The following is a 19,995-nucleotide window of genomic DNA, read 5'->3' on the forward strand; positions in this document are numbered from 1 at the left end:
CCAGCGTTTTGTTAAGGTGTATGTTACTTAGACTGATTATGTATTATACAGCGGTTTTGCACTATCAATGAGGATGATTTATGTTTTAATTTTCTGATGACAGGAGCTTAATGCTTATTACATATTACGTTATATGGCTAAAGAAAATACATGCAAACTACGTACTGTATCATACAGAAGTGTACATTGTATTTGATGGAATATCCGAAGTATTCACACAGTCACGTAGGTTGGATAAACGTTATATAAATTTACCAGAGATAGAATATTTAATTTATACATGGGTGCATAATGCATATAAATTTTTTTGAGAAAATACAGTTGAACCTGCCCAAGCGACCACCTCTTCTTAGCGACCACCTGGCCATTACGACAGCTTTTTCTCGAGCGCGATTTTGTGTCGAATTCGGCGAGTTTGCGTCGGATTTTGAGTACCATTACCGTAACAATGTTATGTTCAAAATAAAGATGGCGGCGGATGTACGCGCGACTGTGCTTGCTTTTTGCCATTAAACACAACGGAAACCATTTTAACTATGCATCGGGCATGTTGTGAGTCGATAGTCTTTTAACCGACCATCTGGTCAAATCGACCGCTTTTGCCCGGTCCTCGGGTGATCGTCTTGGGCAGGTTTGACTGTAATACGGAAGAAGTCAATATTTTAACATTTGTAATATACATGTTTTGAAAAGGGAGCAAAATAAATCTATCAAAATTGTGTCTATGTGAATATTTTTTGTATCGTAATACCTAGCTAATGAGCGAATATAAGAGTGCAAAAACCCATTAGTAGATAGATGTTTGTGATTTTATGAAATGATTAGGTTTGGGGCCCCCTAGCAGCCTTCCTTGGTACTTCTGGGTGTGTTTTCTGATCTTCTGAACAAGCTATGGTCACGAATTTTTTTTAAAATTTAGATAGGTCTTGTGCTCGGGAAGAAGTGACGTAAGTTTGGGCCCCCTAGCACCTAGTTTCGGAATAACAGGGGCATTTTTATCAAATAACTCAAGAAGGGAACATCGTATTTTCATTATTTTTGGTATGCACGTGCCTTAGACAATGTTGTACAAAATGAAATACTAATTATGCAAAATATGAGTACATTTGCATAATTGATGAGAATAATCTATCATAGCAGTTATATCAATGTATCTCTTGTCCAAGACATGATATAGTCTTGACATTTGGGTGGTAGATAGCTTTTAGCGTTATGACAAAGTGGAGTACGTTTCAGCCCCCTAACATTAACTTTTGGAACCACAGGGGTGTTTTTGTCAAGAGATTCCAAACAGGATTACTGCAGAAAGGAACGACGGATTGACATCATTCTAAGCATGCGGGTAGGTTCAGCAAAGATGTTCATAATGACATACATGTTATGCAAATGAGGACTTAATTTGTATAATTAATGTGGAATTTTTATAATTCCATTGTTTTCAATAACTGGACTTCAATAAATGCAACACATGTAAATAATGGTAGATGGAACATGAGCAGATACCAAATATGCTAATGAGGAACTGATTTGCATACTATATGCAAAGATTGCAAAACCGATTAATGATTAATGATGGGAATTTCATACCTGTGACATGTGTATGTTAGTCAATGATGAACATCACCATGCATAAATCATGTAAATGTGCCAGACATTTGCATAAAATTTACAAAAGGTCTAGATATTTCATGGAGGTATGAGGTCGCCGAACTCTAGTTGAAAGTTTATTTGAAAGTTCATGCCCGGAGGCTAATTGCAAGTACAAGGTGGAAACATAGGAGATATATAATCAATCATGTGGCAATGAACAGTGATAGACATTGTAAAAATGGGGCTACTCAAATCCTAGTGTTGACTATTTCTTAACGGGTTGATTTTGACGTCTTTTTTGTAAGCAGAGGAAGACGAAAAGCCCCATTTTTTGCAGGTACAACAGTGTTAAAATTGATGTTGATATCGGTAAATTATATATACTTACGAATCATGGTTTATGCAGTAATCTTAAGAAAAATATATCTAACGAACGTATGCGTATAAATGGCATACTAGTACTTGTATAACCCTTAAAATTAAACCTGATATAACACCATTGGGATAAAGCGGAAAGTTTCAGCTGCAGGTGAACTACATGTGACTAACACGTGATATCTTTGAGACTCACGCGTGGCTAGCAAGCGATCTCTATGAGACTCAAACGTAACGGACGCATGATCTTTATCAGATTGACATGTGATTAACACGTGGCTAACACGTGACTAACACGTGACAAGACGGCGTTCTCAGGGCTGTCCGGGTGGGTACAGCTCGTACACCTTGCCGTCGTTGGCGGGCACGAATACTCGGGAATAAGGTCCGGAGAACATGACAGTGGGACGGTCCACAAATGTGTTGGTCCCGGACGGCTTGCCGCGATTCACCCAACCACTTCCACCTTGAAACACGGACAGCTGGTACACCTGGAGAAAATACATTCATAACTTATGAGTTTTTTTTTACCTTTTTCTTTGTACCCCTTTTCTTTCTGCCATATAGCTTTTCTCGTATAGCATTAGATAAAACTTGGTGTCAAAATCTGTGAGTTCATGATGCATGAGAAAATTACGTTTTTAAAAATCCATCAAAAATGGCATTATAATGATGAATGAATGAATGAATGAATGAATGAATTTTATTGCTCAACAATCGCACAGGGTACAATGTATGGCAATTAATAACAACTAATAGCTATACAGACAATAGTACTACATTATAATGATGTCATTAGCTACATGTAACAGTCAGACAAATATACATCATTAAAGGCATAATGACTCCATAAATATATAGTCCAAATGAATCTATAAATCTGTATCCTATACATATATTCAGGTAAATGACACGTGACTAACACGTGATTCCCTCGTGACTAACATGTGAATAGCACATTATCTAAGTGCCTGACCTCTTGGTATGACCCAGCGTGAACACAGAACAGGGTGTTGATGTTGATGGACGGGCTTTCAATGAGGAAAGGGTCGGAACAATCCCAGACGATCTTGTTGTCAGGCTTTCCATAACATGTCCAGCTCCCGGACCACCTATGGAGAGAATAGATAAGATAAGTGAACTTCGATCGTTACTTCAATAGTTAAAACACACCCAGAAGAAGAAGAGATAAGAAGATCCAAACAGCTTCCATGATATTTATACTGATATGCAAATAGGGAGCCCAACATGGTGGCGGACTCAGCGATGACGTCACATTTAAACTACAATAATGTAAAGTGACTGTCGTGAATTTCAAACATTAATTTTGATACTTAAACATATTAGATGTTAACGTTACTAACCTGCATACTTCTCCGTCAGTCATGATGGCGAAAATCCCGCCCTTTTCCGTGGCGTGCACCTTCCTCACAGACTTGCTAGAGGGCGCTCCTAGGTCCCTCCAGACGCCGTTGTAGTTACTGTCCAGACTGAAGCGAAAGAGATGGCCGTTGCTTCCGGGCACGAAGACGCGGATTGTCGGGCCGTAGATGACGTAGCTACTGGTCGTACCGAACGCCTAAAATGGGGGTGAATTTGATCAGAAAATGTAAAGATGCAAATGAGATACCCATATGGCAGTTCGGGGAGAGCAAAGATGCAAATAGGATAGCAATATGGCGGTTCGAAAAGCGCAAACTGATGCAAATAGTATACCAATATGGCGGTTCGCAAAGAGCAGTACAAATAGGATGCCAATGTGGCGGTTCGGATAGAACAAATTAAAGATGCAAATAGGATAGCAATATGGCGGTTAGGAAAGTGCAAAGATGCAAATGAGATGCCAATATGGCGGTTCGAAAAGAGCAAAGATGCAAATAGGAAACCAAATTTGTGATTCGGAAAGAGCAAAGATGCAAATTGGATACCAATATGGCGGCGGAAGCATTTCGTTTTTTGTTTTATTTTGTATGTCAACCACGAATTAGAGATTTTTCGGACGGGTAAAAATATCAATAAATATGTCATGTCAACGCCACAAAATATGACGCCTTACGTCAGTGCCAGGTGGTTTGCCATGGTTACGCCACGCCCACGAGCTGCCGGCCCAGTACCGCTCCCGAAGTGTCCCGTCATACCCTCTTGTAAACACGGTGCCTGAGTTCCCCATGACAGCGCTACATCCCTCCAGTTTCGTACCTGGACAGAAACGACAAAATGTTTTTAGAATAGGTAACGCTAGTTCACCTTTATCCTCGGGGGAACCTATATCCGCTGTTTAAGTCGACTGAAGGTGGTTTCAAATTACCATATTTTCAACCTATTGCAGTATAGAACCACCGCACCGTCCACTTGATATCCCTAAATGCCTGTTTTTTTAACGTAGTGGATATAGGTTACCCCGTGGATAAAGGTAAACTATTGTTATAGATCTAAGTAACGTAAATAGACCTCATCTTTTAATCCGGTCTCTTGAACTTTTCTCCGTTCTGTGAGCAGAACTATCTGCAGTCCTTGAGAAATCCGCATGGGGCAAAAATAGTTTTGTTCCCGTTTCAGTTTTTGTTCCCGATACCTGAACTTATGCGTTGAAAACCATGAATTATCCGTTGACAATGCATCAACTTATCTTTTTCAACTATAGGATTATTCATAAAACAAGCAAACAGTACTTTTGAATTAATGTTCTCATAAGAGGTAAAGATGTTTTGGGGATAATAGTGCCAAGGGGTATCGCTCCAGTGTTGTTTTATGGTGGAAAATGGTATCGTACCGGGGTTTCCATGGGCACCAAACGACCACTGCGAACCCGTCCAGTACCGCTCGTACAAGTCTCCGTCAATCGTTGTCATATACACTTTTCCATCACGCAGTACACACGGTTCTAAGGGTAAAAACAAGTAGCGATAACGTTAATTTGCATAATTAATAAGAGAATGCTATAGTCCCACTGTTATCTGGGTTGAGGAGATGATCAACTAATATAATTTATGTAAATGAGGAACTTATTTGCATAGTTGATGAGAAACACAATTAATACACCAGTTGTAAAAGTAAAATCATTTGGCGAAGGTATGGGGTCGTAGAACTCTAGTTTGTGTATGTTTTGGTTGTTACAGTTGCAACAGAATATACAGGCTTATGGTAAATTGCTACGCATTTACGAATAAAAGAACGTTGAGCAGCGAATTCGACAAAGTGATCAATGCTTTGTCGGTATTGAACCATATCCTTCTATGCCCTTTGATTTAAAACAGCAAAGGATAAAATCATAATATCAAACACACTGGTTGCAAACACTTTGGAACGTGTCAGTGGCATGCCCAATGGGAATTTAAAAAATAAGGGGAAAACGTACCCTCCAGGAAGTTTTTCGGGTTGAATATGCCGGAAGACGGTTTTCCATGGTTGACCCAAGTCCAACTGGATCCTGTCCAGACCCTGAAAACAGGTAAAACAGTTGGTAACTACACAAGTAGCCCGCGTCTTCATCAAGACACTTGTTTTCATTCACTGTTTACCCTGTATGTAGTGTGCAGTTTATAATGAAATAGTGTTTAAAAGTCCCTGATTGGTCATCAAGTTCATCAGTTCGTTGGTTATTTGCCTTTAATCGTCATTCTTGGTTTTCAAATCATTTACTATTACAATTATTACTCAGTCAGTCAGTCAGCCAGTTACTCACTCACTCACTCACTTACTCATTCACTCGCTCATTCACCCACTCACTCACTCACTCACTGGCCCACTCACTCACTCACTCACTCACTCACTCACTCACTCACTCACTCTCTCTCTCTCTCTCTCTCTCACTCACTCACCCACCCACGCACTCCCTCACTCATTCACTCACTTATTCACTCATTCACTTATTCACCCACTCGCTCACTCATTTTCTCTCTCTCTGTCTCTCTCTCTATCTCTCTTTAACTCAACCCACCTCTCATACAGCTTCTTGTTCCCTCCGACTCCAAACAGCTTTCCATCCTTCATCACAGCCATAGCGGACCTAGAAAGTTAGGATCAAAAACAGAATGACATTTTAAATGATTTTATGCTAGGAAATGGAGAAAGATACAGAATATAGCCCTATGGCAGGTTCCGACAGGGGCGTTTTAGGTAATGTTTGGAAGCGGATACCATACGAACGCCACCTATGAATTCGAACCTGCTATGACAGGCTTATAGAATGTCTTGTATAAGTTGCGTTACGTCAGAAGTAGTAACAGGTGTTCGCAGAGGCTGCGAATGATGTTACGGGCATTCGTACATTAAGCAGTTTGTTCATCATTGAAAATACATGAATAGGGCAAATAATTTTCCTTGAGAATACATAGAGATCAAAGAATTGTTCAGAAGAAAATAAAGAAATGTTGGGAATATGCTTTAAAACAAAGGAAAGAAAAACACGTTTTGATAAATGCTTACTTTATGTTGACAAGCCCCGGTTTGCCGTGGGACCTCCATCTCCAACCCTGGGCGGTCACAGTGGCCAGTCCCGCCGCCAACATCAAGAGAACTACCGGTAAAACTCTCGCCATCTCGGTACTGGAAGTCTGTTTGTCCGCAGAAATAACAAGATCACCACCTTTCAAGACCTGCAGCGAGAAGTATAAACTAGTGGTGAAAACCATGCAGATATTTATATATTCTTTACCACCGGAAATTATGACATCACGAACTTCCTGTATTCATCTTTAGAGTTAGACAAGATTTAATCTTATTTTCCTGCTAAGGTGTAAACAGGAAGTACAAAACAAAGAAAAATCAAAATAGTCCCCTCCACACCCAGTATTCTTTTTTGGAGCGATATCCTTAAGCGGTTCTTCTTCTACCGGAAGTGACGTAGAATCCCGGATGTCATCCCGAGGGTTTCTGACGAATACTGAATAGCTATTATCCCTGCAGCACTTGCGATATTGCTGTGACGTAAGACTACCAAGTATTTACTTCGAATTAAATTATTCTCTCACTATGTTGTAATGTTCAGTGGATAGACTACCCATTAAATGATTGGCAACCGAAAACGGTTATTGAGAAATAACGCGGTTACGAATTCTGGGGTGTACCCGATTCCTCAACCCCTCCTACCCTCCACTGTTAATTAATAAGTCCAAGAAAAAAATGATTGAACCAAACGTCTAGATTTTCACGCATCTAGAATAATAGTTCAAATCTGTAGGTACCTATCTAATAAATCAAGAGTAAATCTAGATCTAAAGTAAGAATAGTTATTGTCTTCATAATTCTAAACGCCATTCTAGTCAGTCGCCCTTTCACTGTGACTTTCTCCATTGTTCAGGCTGGGTATGATACACACGCCTTTGTGTAACCGTATACCTTCAATGTAAATGTGGTGTAAACATAAACGTAACGTCCGGCCTCCGAAAAACAGAGCTCAGATTGGCGCGCATCCAGACCTACGCTGAACACGACTTACCTTCTTCTTGATTTTGCACGCGGGCTGTGCTGGTGTGTAGCGGGCAAAAATTTACCCCTGGTTAATAGAATGCTCCCGGGTATATTGTGACAGGGGTGGGCTCCAGCCAGTTACACCGGGATACGAACTATCGACGCTGAATCCAGCACAGGTAAAGACTAAAACTTCCCTATCCCGTTCCAAGAATCGAAGCGACGTCAACTTAAGGAAGTTCCCAAACACGATGCATTACTCTAATTACAGTAAGATTACGATACACGTAAGCTTGGTAATTATAATAATGAGCCACACCCAACCATCACAGTGCTTAACCTCACCCAACGTAATTTTACCGACGACGCGGAAACGGATCTCTGTTTTTGTGGAACACATACTGTGACGGAACTGTCTTAGGGCAGACACACCCTCATGCTTCGAAAAAGGTGGGCACGCGAAAAACGACACGCCAAAAAAAGGTAACAGTTACTGGTGCTAAATTCCACAAACACTTACCCTTTTTTCTGTTGACACCTAACAATTTGTAGATTGTAGAATCTTGAGGTTGAGATCTTTAAAAACTCAGTGTCCTTCTTCTAGCAAAGGAACTATACGGACGACTGAATTCATGAACTGTGCAATTATATTTGAGGCAACTCAGACTTGAACATTCTTAGCATGTGTGTTATCAAGTTTTTCTTCTGGCCTACAATGACTCAAAAAATTTCAGACTTGGTTGGTTTTATCGAAAATGTTTTCATATGATGAAAATGCGACCAGAATATGAAATGTTGTCCAAATTCTACGCTATGTAACATATGAAACAATTTTTTGTTATACTTGCACCCCTTTTTTTCAATACTCAAGTCCATACTTGGTGCACGTGACTCAACCATCCAGTTTCACAAAATGTCAAGCCTTGGAAAAATGCTTGTCATTCAAGGGACATTGGGCCACTTATAATTCCGTCATGTGATTATTTTTGACTTTTGACGGTTGTGACACAATAGAAAACCCCTGTTCTACTAGGTTGTCAGTTATTTGATTAATGAACTTCGCGGGTGGATATTTGATTCAATATGCATTTGTATTCTGCAATAAGGCATATGGCTATTGACTAATCTTTAAATCTATAAACCGTAAATTTTGTCACCAATATTCAGAAATCATTCAGTTATTAGCTATATATTTCTTTGATTAGTGGGTAGTGAAAATGCAGAATGTGCTTGTTTCTTCGTTTTCATTGTTTTTGTTGTGCATAGCGTATACGTATTACGAGGACAAACTGAACTGAACTGAGCGTATACGTAACTATCCGACTAGCCAGGTTCTGTCACAAAATACTATCCTTTGTAAAAAGACAGAAAATCTAACGTTTTGTCAACTGGGACGCTAAAATACCATTACCAACGCTTGCTAATTGAGTTGCTATACGAAATAGACGTATGAAGAAGGATTTCTGTGCTTTTAAAAAGACAGAAAGCGTGTTGATTTATTTACAGGTTAGCTAAATCGTGACCATAAGAAGAGTAGCCTCAAGCGATAACTTTCGACCGACATTTTTGACCGTGAGTACCCTCTTACAAAGTGCATTTTGTAGTGTCCCTGCCCTTACTATTCCTCAGTTTACTTTTCAACACAAGCATCTAAAACTGTTAAGACTACATTCGAATAAGAGACAGAAAGTGCATAATCTAATGTCAGATGTTATTCATATAAAGACATGAGTATTTGAGTTGGGGTGGGGACAAGGCATCTTCGGTGGTAAACAACACTTAGTGTGCATGCATTTCACGTGATGAGGTTAAATGAGGTTATGACAACGCATTGGCTATAGGGTGTATGCCCATGAAGCCACCATATGGTTTCAAGTGGCATGAAAACTCAGCTAATTAATCTCTTTGGTGGGATTAAAAATTAAGAATACAAAAAACAATGGAGAACATCTTATTTACGCTTATTATATTTTCATTTAATGAGACCAAAGAAATGTTGACATATCGCAAATAATGTTGATTAAATTACAGTTAAGTATATTTTAGTCGTATATTTTTTTTCAACCTTTATTTAGCCTTGATATATATATAGTTGAGACAGTTGAGTACACGGGCTGTTGTTATTGTGTGAGCCGACAACACTTTCTTTGTAGTCAGGGGCTAACTTCATTGTGAGTAACTTACAATTGGTGGGGCTAAATCGCCAGGGTCTGGAGTGGCTGCCATTCGGCGCTAACTCAAGTGACCTCAATACGAATTGTCCCATTTGCGGCCATAGGAATATAGATTTCAGTTGGGGTTTGCAGAACACACGACACATGTGAGCTCGCGACCGATAACGTAAGGGGGACAGGGGAGGTTATAGTTACACCTGCCCCCCACGTGGTATATTAGGGCCCCTTTTCCTTTGTATTCATTTCAAGGGCTTGAGAGATTGACTTTTTTCTGTAAGAAAATTGTTACGACTTGAATTCTCTTTCAAATGGAAAAGTTGGGTTAAAGAAAATTGTGGTTTCTCACGATAAAACATCACTGTATTGCAACATTGCTGTGTGTACACATGTATATCTGGACTAGTACTAGCGATGTGTACCTAATCGCAACACCATGTACATGTACAAGTACAGATATACTGCTAAAAGTAATTGGTTGCAGAAATCTAAAGGATGTATTTTTGCTGCGCCTTAGATTTTCAGCTCCAGTGCCCGTTGACAAAGCATTAAACCACTTCCTGTTGCCTTCCCCACTTGCTATCACCTGGAGAGGTTACATGAGGTCAAACATCCCATGGGTGTTCATACAAGAACGCCTTCTACCGATCATTTTAACACCTGCAGTGTAGAGAGCTCTCTTAAGTTTAACGAAGGAACAGAGGTTGGCTGAGCGGTCAAGTTGTAAAAATAGCCGGCCAATGAGCATTTCGTATATTTGTGATAACAATTATAGCAGTAAAGAAGACATTGAAAGGATGGACATACAAAAGAACAAGGAACCAAATGAACGAACAAAAATGTAGTTAAAAGGGTATGAAAGAGGCTAACGAGCTTAGAACCCACTTCAACAACAAGTCAACATTAAAAAAAAAAAACATTGGTGGTGTAGCGCATACAGTGACGGAAATTTTACGGCACAGTCACACCCTCCTATGTTTAACAAAAGGTGGTGGCACAAAAAAAGCGGCATGCCATAAAAAGTGTCCCCCAAATTTTTCTTCAGGTACTAAATTGCACTTTCTGCATCACCCCTACACAGTACTCCCTCACGATGCATTCATACTCTTCACACACACAGAAAAACACCAACACAAGTGTTAGGATGGGCGCGAGTGCGTGGACACCGCAGGAAGACTTTTATTTGCCAAAGGTACAATCGTAACGAGAACGGCAGTTCGAAAATGCAATAGAACACCGAAACATCAAATTCCAAACACGATTATCAAACCAATTCCAAACATATACCAAACATCACGATTTTTCGTAATCGAGTAAGCCAAACCGTAAAGCACAGCATAAATAGCTGCATACGTTGTTTGCCAGCCACGCAACCCCTAAAAAAACCTCCCGAAAGTACGAAGGCCAAAAAAATGGGGGACGTGCACCAGAGCCTTAGCGCAAACAACCAATCTTCTCTGGGGTTTCTTTCTGAAAAGAATCACTCCATGTCCTGAAACACACAAAACATAGTTCAAAGAAGTGATTATATTGGACTGTTAAATACAAAACACCAAGTAACAGTCACTTTCGCCAAAGGCAGAAACTTGCTACACTAACAAACATTTCATTACCTTAAACAACGATCTTGTTGCTTCCTGGGTGTCGTGACAAGCGTCGAATGAACAGACTACTCCTGTAGCACTATAAGTACTTACCATACACCTGTGAATCACGCCCTGTGTGCGTGATCCCACACCTGTGATACACCTGCGTTACTGCAGAAACTCAATTATTTGCTAATTCGTCACGGTAACGAAGTTAGTTCCTCAAACGCAAATAATTATCATTTTCTGCATCACCCCTACACAGTACTCCCTCACGATGCATTCATACTCTTCACACACACAGAAAAACACCAACACAAGTGTTAGGATGGGCGCGAGTGCGTGGACACCGCACCGCATCGCGTCGAACGAACAAATCACGGGAAAGTTTCATGCAAGATTAAAAGTCTATCGCCATATAAAACAGCCGACCTCTCCTTCAATGATCCACCTTCCGTACCTGTTATACAGTCTGTCTGGAAAACCTTCTGATAAAAGGGAATGTAGCCCCAAACAAGAAACATCATTAACAACAGTCTTTTGCATGTCGAGGTCCAACTCTCCAGCTGTATTATAACTAGGACGCCCAGAAGTGCTTAACTTGGAGCCTGATTTGGTTCTTGTGACACTTCTGAAAAAGGAATCTGTCAGATGAGAGATCTATACAAGCCAATGTACAATACTTCTGCAACATGTTGACTGGGCAGTTGACCTTTCCTGTGCGTGCAATAGGTGTCGAGCTGCCATCTCTATACTGATCAGTCTTCCTTGATCCTAAAACAAACACAAACACTTCTCAGATAGAGAAAAATTACATGATAACCGTTGTAAGATTCGATGTTCCTCAGCAAACCTGCATAAGAAGTCGAGAGAAAAGTAAACGTCCTTATAGAACCAAGTTTGAATAAATTGTGTTATGTTCCTGTGCAAACATGACCCAAAGTGTGTTCCTGTACCAGCATGACCAACATATCAGGAGTTATTGGGCATATGAGCTCGTCTGTTGGCGAATGCAGCCTTCTCTATGGAAGAAACAGATGAAAAATGTTGCATCACAAGTTCCCATCAACACAATGCTACATAAAGAGGAAGTGCTTTAAAACTACCACTTTTGGTAATATACTGGCAAACTCACGCCACTTGTTGAACGCAGCCCTTTATTGAGCTACAGTTTTAGGTGCTCTCGAAGCTACAGAAAGTGGGTAATTTCCCGGCCAGCTCCATCAGATGTGTATCCATCAGCTCTGCAGCGTCTTCTCAGATACCCAGCTTGTACAAGTCAGCTCAGACGGGAATATGTAGGAAGAGAAATAATAAAAACAAATGTTAATTATCTTCAACACAAAAATAAGTATGCTGAATACTAATTACTCCTATACTAATCCTGATTCAAGACAAATCGTTACCGTGGGCGCTACAATAAAAAGCCAACACAACACAGTCACTGGGCAAATCACAGCATTCACATAGCTGGGCAATCCACGGCCTGCCCTGGGCATCAAGAGCCAGCATTAACATAGCTGGGCCATACAACGGCCTGCCCTGCCTTAGTGTCCACTCATGACACTATTGCATCACACAAACACCACAATGTCTTCTCACTGAAGAACTCTTCAATCAACTTGTGTGCATTTTCATCACACTCACTGGGCATCAAATGACAGACAGCATAAACATAGCTGGGCCAATCAACGGCCTGCACTGGGCATCAAGTGACAGCATTAACATAGCTGGGCCATTCAACGGCCTGCCCTGCTTTAGTGTTCCATCATGACATTATTACATCACACAAACACCACAATGTCTTCTCACTGAAGAACTCTTCAATCAACTTGTGTTCGATTACTTCACACATAAATCACAAAGTCTTCTCTCCGAAGAACTCTTACACCAACCTGTGTGAAATGATGTCAGACATACTTCACGAAATCTTCTCATTGAATAACACTTCAACAATCTAGTGTGTCATTACATCAGACATATACATCACGATGTTTTCTCACTGAAAAACACTACAGTGAACTTGCGTATCATAACGCCAAACATACATCACAAAGACTTATCACCGAAAAAACATCAATGAACTTGCTTGTCATAACATCACAGTCTTCTCACTGAAGATCGCTTCAACTATCTTGTGTGTCGTTACCTCAGACATACATCACGGTGTCTTCTCACTGAAGAACATTGAAGAACTTGTGCGCAATTACATCAAACTTCACATGTGAATTTCTTCTCATTGAAGAACACTTCAATGAACTAGACATACATCACAATGTGTTCTCACCGTAAAACACCCAAAAGCACTTGCGTATCATTACGCCAGACGTACATCACAGTCTAATCACTGAAGAACATCTCAACGAACTCGTTTGTCATAATATCAGACAAATCACAAAGTCTTCTCACTGAAGAACTCTTCAACTTGTGTGCAATTACATCAAACTTCACACTTGTAAAACAATGTCAAATTCTTCTCATTGAAGAACATTTCAATGAGCTAGACATACATCACGATGTGTTCTCACCGTAAAACACCATAACGAACTTGCGTATCATTACGTCAGACATACATCACAAAGACTTCTCACTGAAAAACACCTCAACAAACTTGTGTGTTATTACTCCAGACGTACACCAGTCTTTTCACTGAAGAACTGTTCCACCAACGTATGTCCAATTCTTCTCACTGAAGAACACTGCAACCAACTTGTGTTCAAATTACGTCACCCATCACCGTGAATTGTCACTGGAAAACATTTTAAAAAAACAACAACAACAACAACATTATCTCTCAGTTAAACTTATCAGCAGAAATGCGTAAAGGCAGTCATTCTATCACCAAATTGTGCCGTTTCTAAAGAGGTTCCACGATATTCTTAAATCAACACATGTACAAAAATGTCACTTGTACATCATCATTAAATAACGTTTACATTCACATCGGTACAGTAATAGCGTCAATCCTGTACTTACAACTTTCCCCGACACTTAAGTTGAAATCAATCTGACCAGCAGAATTCAGTCATAGTTTTGTCCAGCCAAGTCTAAATACGATGAATCATCTTGTAAACAAGGAGAAAAAAAAACAACTCTGGAGTTAACCCAATTTTCCGTGAAAAGCAAATCTGACAACTTGGTGAAGACTTAACTTTCTATCAAAAAATTAATTCAGGTAGATCGATTTCATGCTCATCCTCATCAGCAAAATTGCTCAAATGAACTGCTTTCCCCTCACTGACCTTGGTATCCAAGTCAAATCAAGAACTAATGTTTTTATCCTTCAAAAAACTCAAAGCAAAATCGTGTGTCTCTTCACACTGTCAGTCATCACAATTCTCACAGCGACATTATGTTCACAATGCCATATCACACATTATCCGGTCATTTCCTTTTATCAAACCACTGAACACAAAATATCTCTTAGTTCTCTCCCAGTAGCACTCTGTACAATCTGTGTCATTCCAAGTACATTGAACATAACTTTCTAAATCACAATATAACCACCATGACATTCCGAAGTCACATAGGAATACACCAAACGCGCATCTTCCGAAACTGGAAACAATTCATTGAACATAAAATGCTCATAAAGAAATTTTTTCTCATAGCTATGTAGTCTAGCACTTTACAGTACCATAATTAACGTGATTTCATCACAGAATACATCTATCTCATCATAATCCTAAAACCAACCAGGCATTCAAACCTACCTGATCTTCGATAATAGCCACGTGTATAACAGGCATTGTGTATGTCTCTTTCTACAGCTAAAACAAATCTACTAAAACAGAATACAACATGTTCACATTGTATCGATGCCAAGAACTTAAACCCTTACCAACTGACCATTGCTCTTGGCCAACATAATATAGACACATTTACCTGGATAAGAATCAATTTCGAAATTACCTAAGCAAACGTGCCCTGCTTACGTTTTCCCAAATTCTTTTACTGCTCAAGTCCAGACACTGGGACATAACGTTACGTTTGAGCACAAATTAATGTGCGTACCATAAAACAAGAAAAAGTCTTATTTACCTGATGGATGCGTAGCTATAGAAAAGGGATTGCATACAAAAGGACACTTTGAAACTTCTTAAATGGGTCCAAGCTTCCAAGATCAAAAACTGCAGTGGAAACAAAAACACGGTTATTGACAGCACTGGCATTATCATGCAAACCTGGATGCATTCCGAAGCCCCAGCCTGTGGAATTCGAAACAAAAATCAAATCAAACTCTCTTGCTTGAATGCAATAGATGCACACGCTTCTGTAAGTACTTATTTTGTGGAAAGTAATCCTCAATTTTTCTCCTCTGTAAGCAATTCATAATCCGGGATTCTTGTTGCTTGAAGAAGAGCGATACCAAGTACCTGAAAAGAAATAGCTGGAAAATTCAATTGCCTGGTTAGCGGCTTCCTTATCCCTCCATTCAGTATTTCTTGCCTCTCTTAGCTCCAATGCAAGTACAATTGTTGAACATACGCTTTTGATTGCAATGTTATCCGCTACCTCCTTCCGAAACTATTCTAAAACGGTTAGCCAGCCGGCGTCTGATTTATCAGTCATTAGAAAACCTTTCTATCGGAACGAAATTCCTCACCTTCATTCTAGGAGTCCAGAACTGTCTCTTTGTGTTCTTTCGTCAGTTCAGTTTAGACATGGCGAACAGAAAAGAGCGGTTGTAAACTTCAATGGCCTGGTTGACCGCCTGTGCCTCCATCTTGATGCGAGAAGTAGAAAATCCTTGTTGCTTCCTGGGTGTCGTGACAAGCGTCGAATGAACAGACTACTCCTGTAGCACTATAAGTACTTACCATACACCTGTGAATCACGCCCTGTGTGCGTGATCCCACACCTGTGATACACCTGCGTTACTGCAGAAACTCAATTATTTGCTAATTCGTCACGGTAACGAAGTTAGTTCCTCAAACGCAAATAATTATCATATACACTTACCTTTCTGTCCGAAGCTTACCCTGTGCGGCTTATAGAATCTTGAGGTTGAGATCTATCAGAGAAAACGCACTGTCCCTCTTCTTGCAAAAAAACTAGACGGACGACTGAATTAATAATCTGCGCAACTTGAGTAAACTGCGCAACTTGAGTAACTTAGACTTAAACATTCCTTTGATGTGTTTTACCAAGTTTTTCTCCTGTGTAGCAGTGACTCACAAAATTTCCAGACTAGGTTGTTTTCATCGAACTGTTCTTTTATGACGCAAAAAGCGACTGAAAACAAAATTTTGTACAAACACTACGTTACGTAACATTTGAAACAAGTTCTTGTTATACTTGCACCCCTTTTTTTCAGTACTCATGTCCATACTTGGTGACTCATCCATTCAGTTTTAAATATGCCAAGCCTTGGCAAAATGCTTGTCATTCAATTGACCTTGGGTCACTTGTAATTTCATCATGTGATTATCTTTAACTTAACATTGTGACACAATAGAAAACCCCTGTTCAACTAGGCTGTCAGTTGTATGATTAATGAATTCCGCGGATGGATTCAATGGGCCTTTGTATTCTATAGTGAGGCATATGGCTTTTGACTAATCTTAATCTTGAAAACCATGGCCACAAATTTTGCAACCAACATTCAGAAGTCATTCAGTTATTAGCTATATATTTCTTTGATTTGTGGGTAGTGAGATGCAGAATGTGCGTATTTCTTCGTTTTCATTGTTTGTTGATGTGCGTATCGTATACGTTGCTATCCAACTAGCCGGGGGCTGTGACAAAATACTACCCTTTGTGAAAATGCTATTGCTAACGCTAGCTTGCTAATTGTGTTGGTATATGAAATAGATTGAAAATACGTATAAAGAATCGATGGTTGATTTAGAGGTTAACTAAACGCACGGTGACCGTAACAAGCGTAGCCTCAAGCGATTCCTTGTTATAATTTCAGACGACATTTTCGACCGTGAGTACCCTCTTACAAAGTTCATTATGTAGTGACCCTGCCCTATTTCTTTTTTCAGTTTACTAGCTTTTCTACACAAGCAAACTTCTGGAGATTAAAAACTGTTAACATATTAGATCTACATTGGAACAAGAGATAGACGCATTCATAGTTTATGATGATAAACAATATTCATATAAAGACATGACCGTCCTTAATTGGTTGGGGTGTGGGGGGAGGCATATTCGGTGGTAAAGAACACTGAGTGTGTATGCATATATCACGTGATGAATCTAAATCAGGCTAAATATATATCTCAATGACAACACATAGTCTATAGGGCGTATGCACATGAAGCCGTCACATGATTTCAATTGGCATTAAAACTGAGCAAATCAATCTCTTTTGTGGAAAAGAATAAACGAAAAACAAAATCTTATTTAGTCTTATTGCATTTTCATTTAATGAGACCAAAGAAATGTTGACATATCGCAAATAATGTTGATTAAACTACAGTTATGTATCTTTTAGTCGTATATTTAAGTGCATGGGCTGTTGTTATTGTGTGAGCCGATTACACTGTTTTCGAAGCCAGGGGCTATCTTGATTGCGTGTAACTTACAATTGGTGGGGCTAAATCGCCAGGGTCTAGAGTGGCTGCCATTCAGTGCTAGCTAACTCATACGATCTCGATATTATAAAGACAGTAATTGTCCCAGGTGCGGCCAAAGGACTCTACTTGGGGTTTGCGGAACACACAACACAGGTGAGCTCACGGCCGTTAACGTAAGGTGGACAGGGGAGGTTATAGTTACACCTGCCCTCAACGTGGTATATCAGGGCCCCGTTATCGTTAGCCTCGCTCCCGAACTCCCCCTCGGCCCCCTCGTCCACGCAGATGAAGTCGGCGCGGTGGTGGGTATACTTCTCCGTCATGAGGTAGCCGATGTACTCCCGCGTCCAACCGCTAGGGCACGTCGTTTTGGCGGGAATCATGAGGGTGGTTGCCCTGGGAACGAGGCAGACGGAGCACAGAGCGTCGGTCTGGTGGAGGTCGAGTAGAGGACCGTGCTGGTTGGTCTGGAACTCCCCGCCGGCAAGCCGTGCTCGCTCGCCGTTCAGGCTGTCGTCGTAGCTGTGCCACTCAGGGTCGGGCGGCAGGCAGAGGAAGTTGGAGCCGCCGCCGGCATTACCGTACCAGGTACCGGCCACAAAACCTGCGAAAAACAAACAAACAAACAAGAAAAAAATATTCAATGTCGTCCATGACCAGTAAGCAAAAAAAAAAAAAACACATCAACACCTTCAAACCATCACAAACCTTTGTTTTCGATTCATGCTCTAACTAAAGAAGTTTTACTTTCAAGAATTAAAATATAACGGGCATTCATATCAAAAGCAACGGTTACACGAGTATGAATCACGACCACAAGCCATTTAGAAGTTAATTTACTACAAATTTTCAAACCGAAATATGTTTTAAATATGTACTAAAATATTTCAAATATGCACTACTTTTAATTGCAACCCATGAATGCGTTTTCTTATGTTTTTGTAGCCCTACTTAATGTCAAAGTTTACCTGAGTAGATCAAAGCAGCTCCGGTCCCCACTGGACAGCTGCTGTTCCCCCAGCGGACGTAGTTAGAAACTCCTGTGTGAAACCGACAATTTTAAAGCAAGCGACGTTCTATATCGTTCTGTACATTAAATGAACATTTCTCACCAATGTGTAGACTTTTTTTCACAATTACATACATACTGAAGTGTAACCGTAGTAAAACGAGCCTTTTATCTTCAATGACTGCACGTATTTTCCAGTCAAAACAAAATTACTAGTCTGATAAAATCTGGCTTATATCGGCCCGTCCAACATTGCCTACCTCTGTGAGGAGAGGCCAGTGACAGCCATGGACAGCGGGGTTTGCGTCACACAGATTACAAAAAATACCATTTTGTCTTTATTTTTCGTTTAGAAAACTCAATATTATTTCAATGATGTCAGAAAGAAAATGCCACGGCTGCTTTTGAAACCACTGCCTTTCAAATGCTGCCACAGAAACATAGTCATCAAAACGTTGACAAATTTGAAAGTCTACGACAACTTCATACAGATACCCATGCTATCCTCACTGTCAAGGTTTTGCCGGGTATTCTCGATATAGAAACGTTTCTATAGCATATTTTACCGGTTATCTTTCGTTTCGTATCGTCCCCGACAACAACAAATCAAACATCCTTTGGCTTACCCGAGGCGCTGCATGTAGCAAATGCCACCGCCAAAAGAACAGTCAATGTCTTCCCCAGCATGATCATGGTTTACCCAAGACTGAGTCTTGTGTTTAGAGTGTCGCCTCTTTTATGTAATCGTTCCTACTTCACCCCAACTTTTAGTGACGTCATCGATGTCTGGGCACACAAAATCATTTTGGTGGTCACCATCAATGGACCTTTAAACAATGGTCGATGTGAAAATACGAAACATGCATTCTAATACAATAGTTCAAAGAAAACAAGGAATGAGAGAAATGCATATCTTTAAGATGATCCATCTTGATTGATTTATTGTATAGTTGTAGAGTTTGACATTTGTTCCAACACAAAGGAAACACCATGAATTTTCAGTCTATCTCGCCGGCCTTCGTCAGATGTCTGATTCACTGCGCTGGCTTTTCAAAGTGCGGAAGCGTGATGACGTCAGGAGTGAATCAAAGGTGCCAGGAAGACGGTATCTACCACCACAATGGTTCAGAGCTAGATACGGTCGATGGGCTTTGATGTAAGTTATCATTTATAAATCAAAACTTTGGTCAGCAATCATATTTGGTATATGATAAGAAAATTGTATTCATATTCTAGGTTTCAAAGTAAGCAATTTGCTAAGTTTCATGCATCTTCCTTTATGCTATCAAGAAACCGGGGGGAATAGATCTCAAAACGTTTGACATAAA

At 40.1% G+C, this 19,995-nt stretch overlaps 2 protein-coding genes across 4 annotated transcripts; both read right to left on the reverse strand.

The window, feature by feature from the left end:
* Positions 1–2,197: 2,197 nt before the first annotated feature.
* LOC118422452 lies at positions 2,198–16,231 on the reverse strand. 3 transcript variants are annotated; one of them, XM_035830038.1, is made up of 9 exons: positions 16,097–16,231; positions 6,394–6,563; positions 5,906–5,974; positions 5,324–5,406; positions 4,739–4,849; positions 4,022–4,164; positions 3,330–3,544; positions 2,942–3,077; positions 2,198–2,456 (listed from the first exon to the last, which is right to left on the reverse strand). In XM_035830038.1, exons 2-9 carry the CDS (start codon positions 6,504–6,506, stop codon positions 2,280–2,282), a joined length of 1,047 nt encoding a protein of 348 aa, XP_035685931.1. In that variant the 5' UTR covers positions 6,507–6,563; positions 16,097–16,231; the 3' UTR covers positions 2,198–2,279. The 3 variants fall into 3 exon arrangements, with proteins under 3 accessions (XP_035685931.1, XP_035685930.1, XP_035685933.1); XM_035830037.1 differs by lacking the exon at positions 16,097–16,231 and adding an exon at positions 7,898–8,058; XM_035830040.1 differs by lacking the exon at positions 16,097–16,231 and adding an exon at positions 7,406–7,503.
* A 104-nt stretch (positions 16,232–16,335) lies between these two features.
* LOC118422454 (short-chain collagen C4-like) lies at positions 16,336–19,578 on the reverse strand. The gene is made up of 3 exons (XM_035830043.1): positions 19,294–19,578; positions 18,627–18,698; positions 16,336–18,262 (listed from the first exon to the last, which is right to left on the reverse strand). Exons 1-3 carry the CDS (start codon positions 19,358–19,360, stop codon positions 17,781–17,783), a joined length of 621 nt encoding a protein of 206 aa, XP_035685936.1. The 5' UTR covers positions 19,361–19,578; the 3' UTR covers positions 16,336–17,780.
* Positions 19,579–19,995: the final 417 nt, after the last annotated feature.

Source organism: Branchiostoma floridae, chromosome 9 (genome assembly GCF_000003815.2).
Source record: "Branchiostoma floridae strain S238N-H82 chromosome 9, Bfl_VNyyK, whole genome shotgun sequence".
NCBI classification, from domain to species: Eukaryota; Metazoa; Chordata; class Leptocardii; order Amphioxiformes; family Branchiostomatidae; genus Branchiostoma; species Branchiostoma floridae.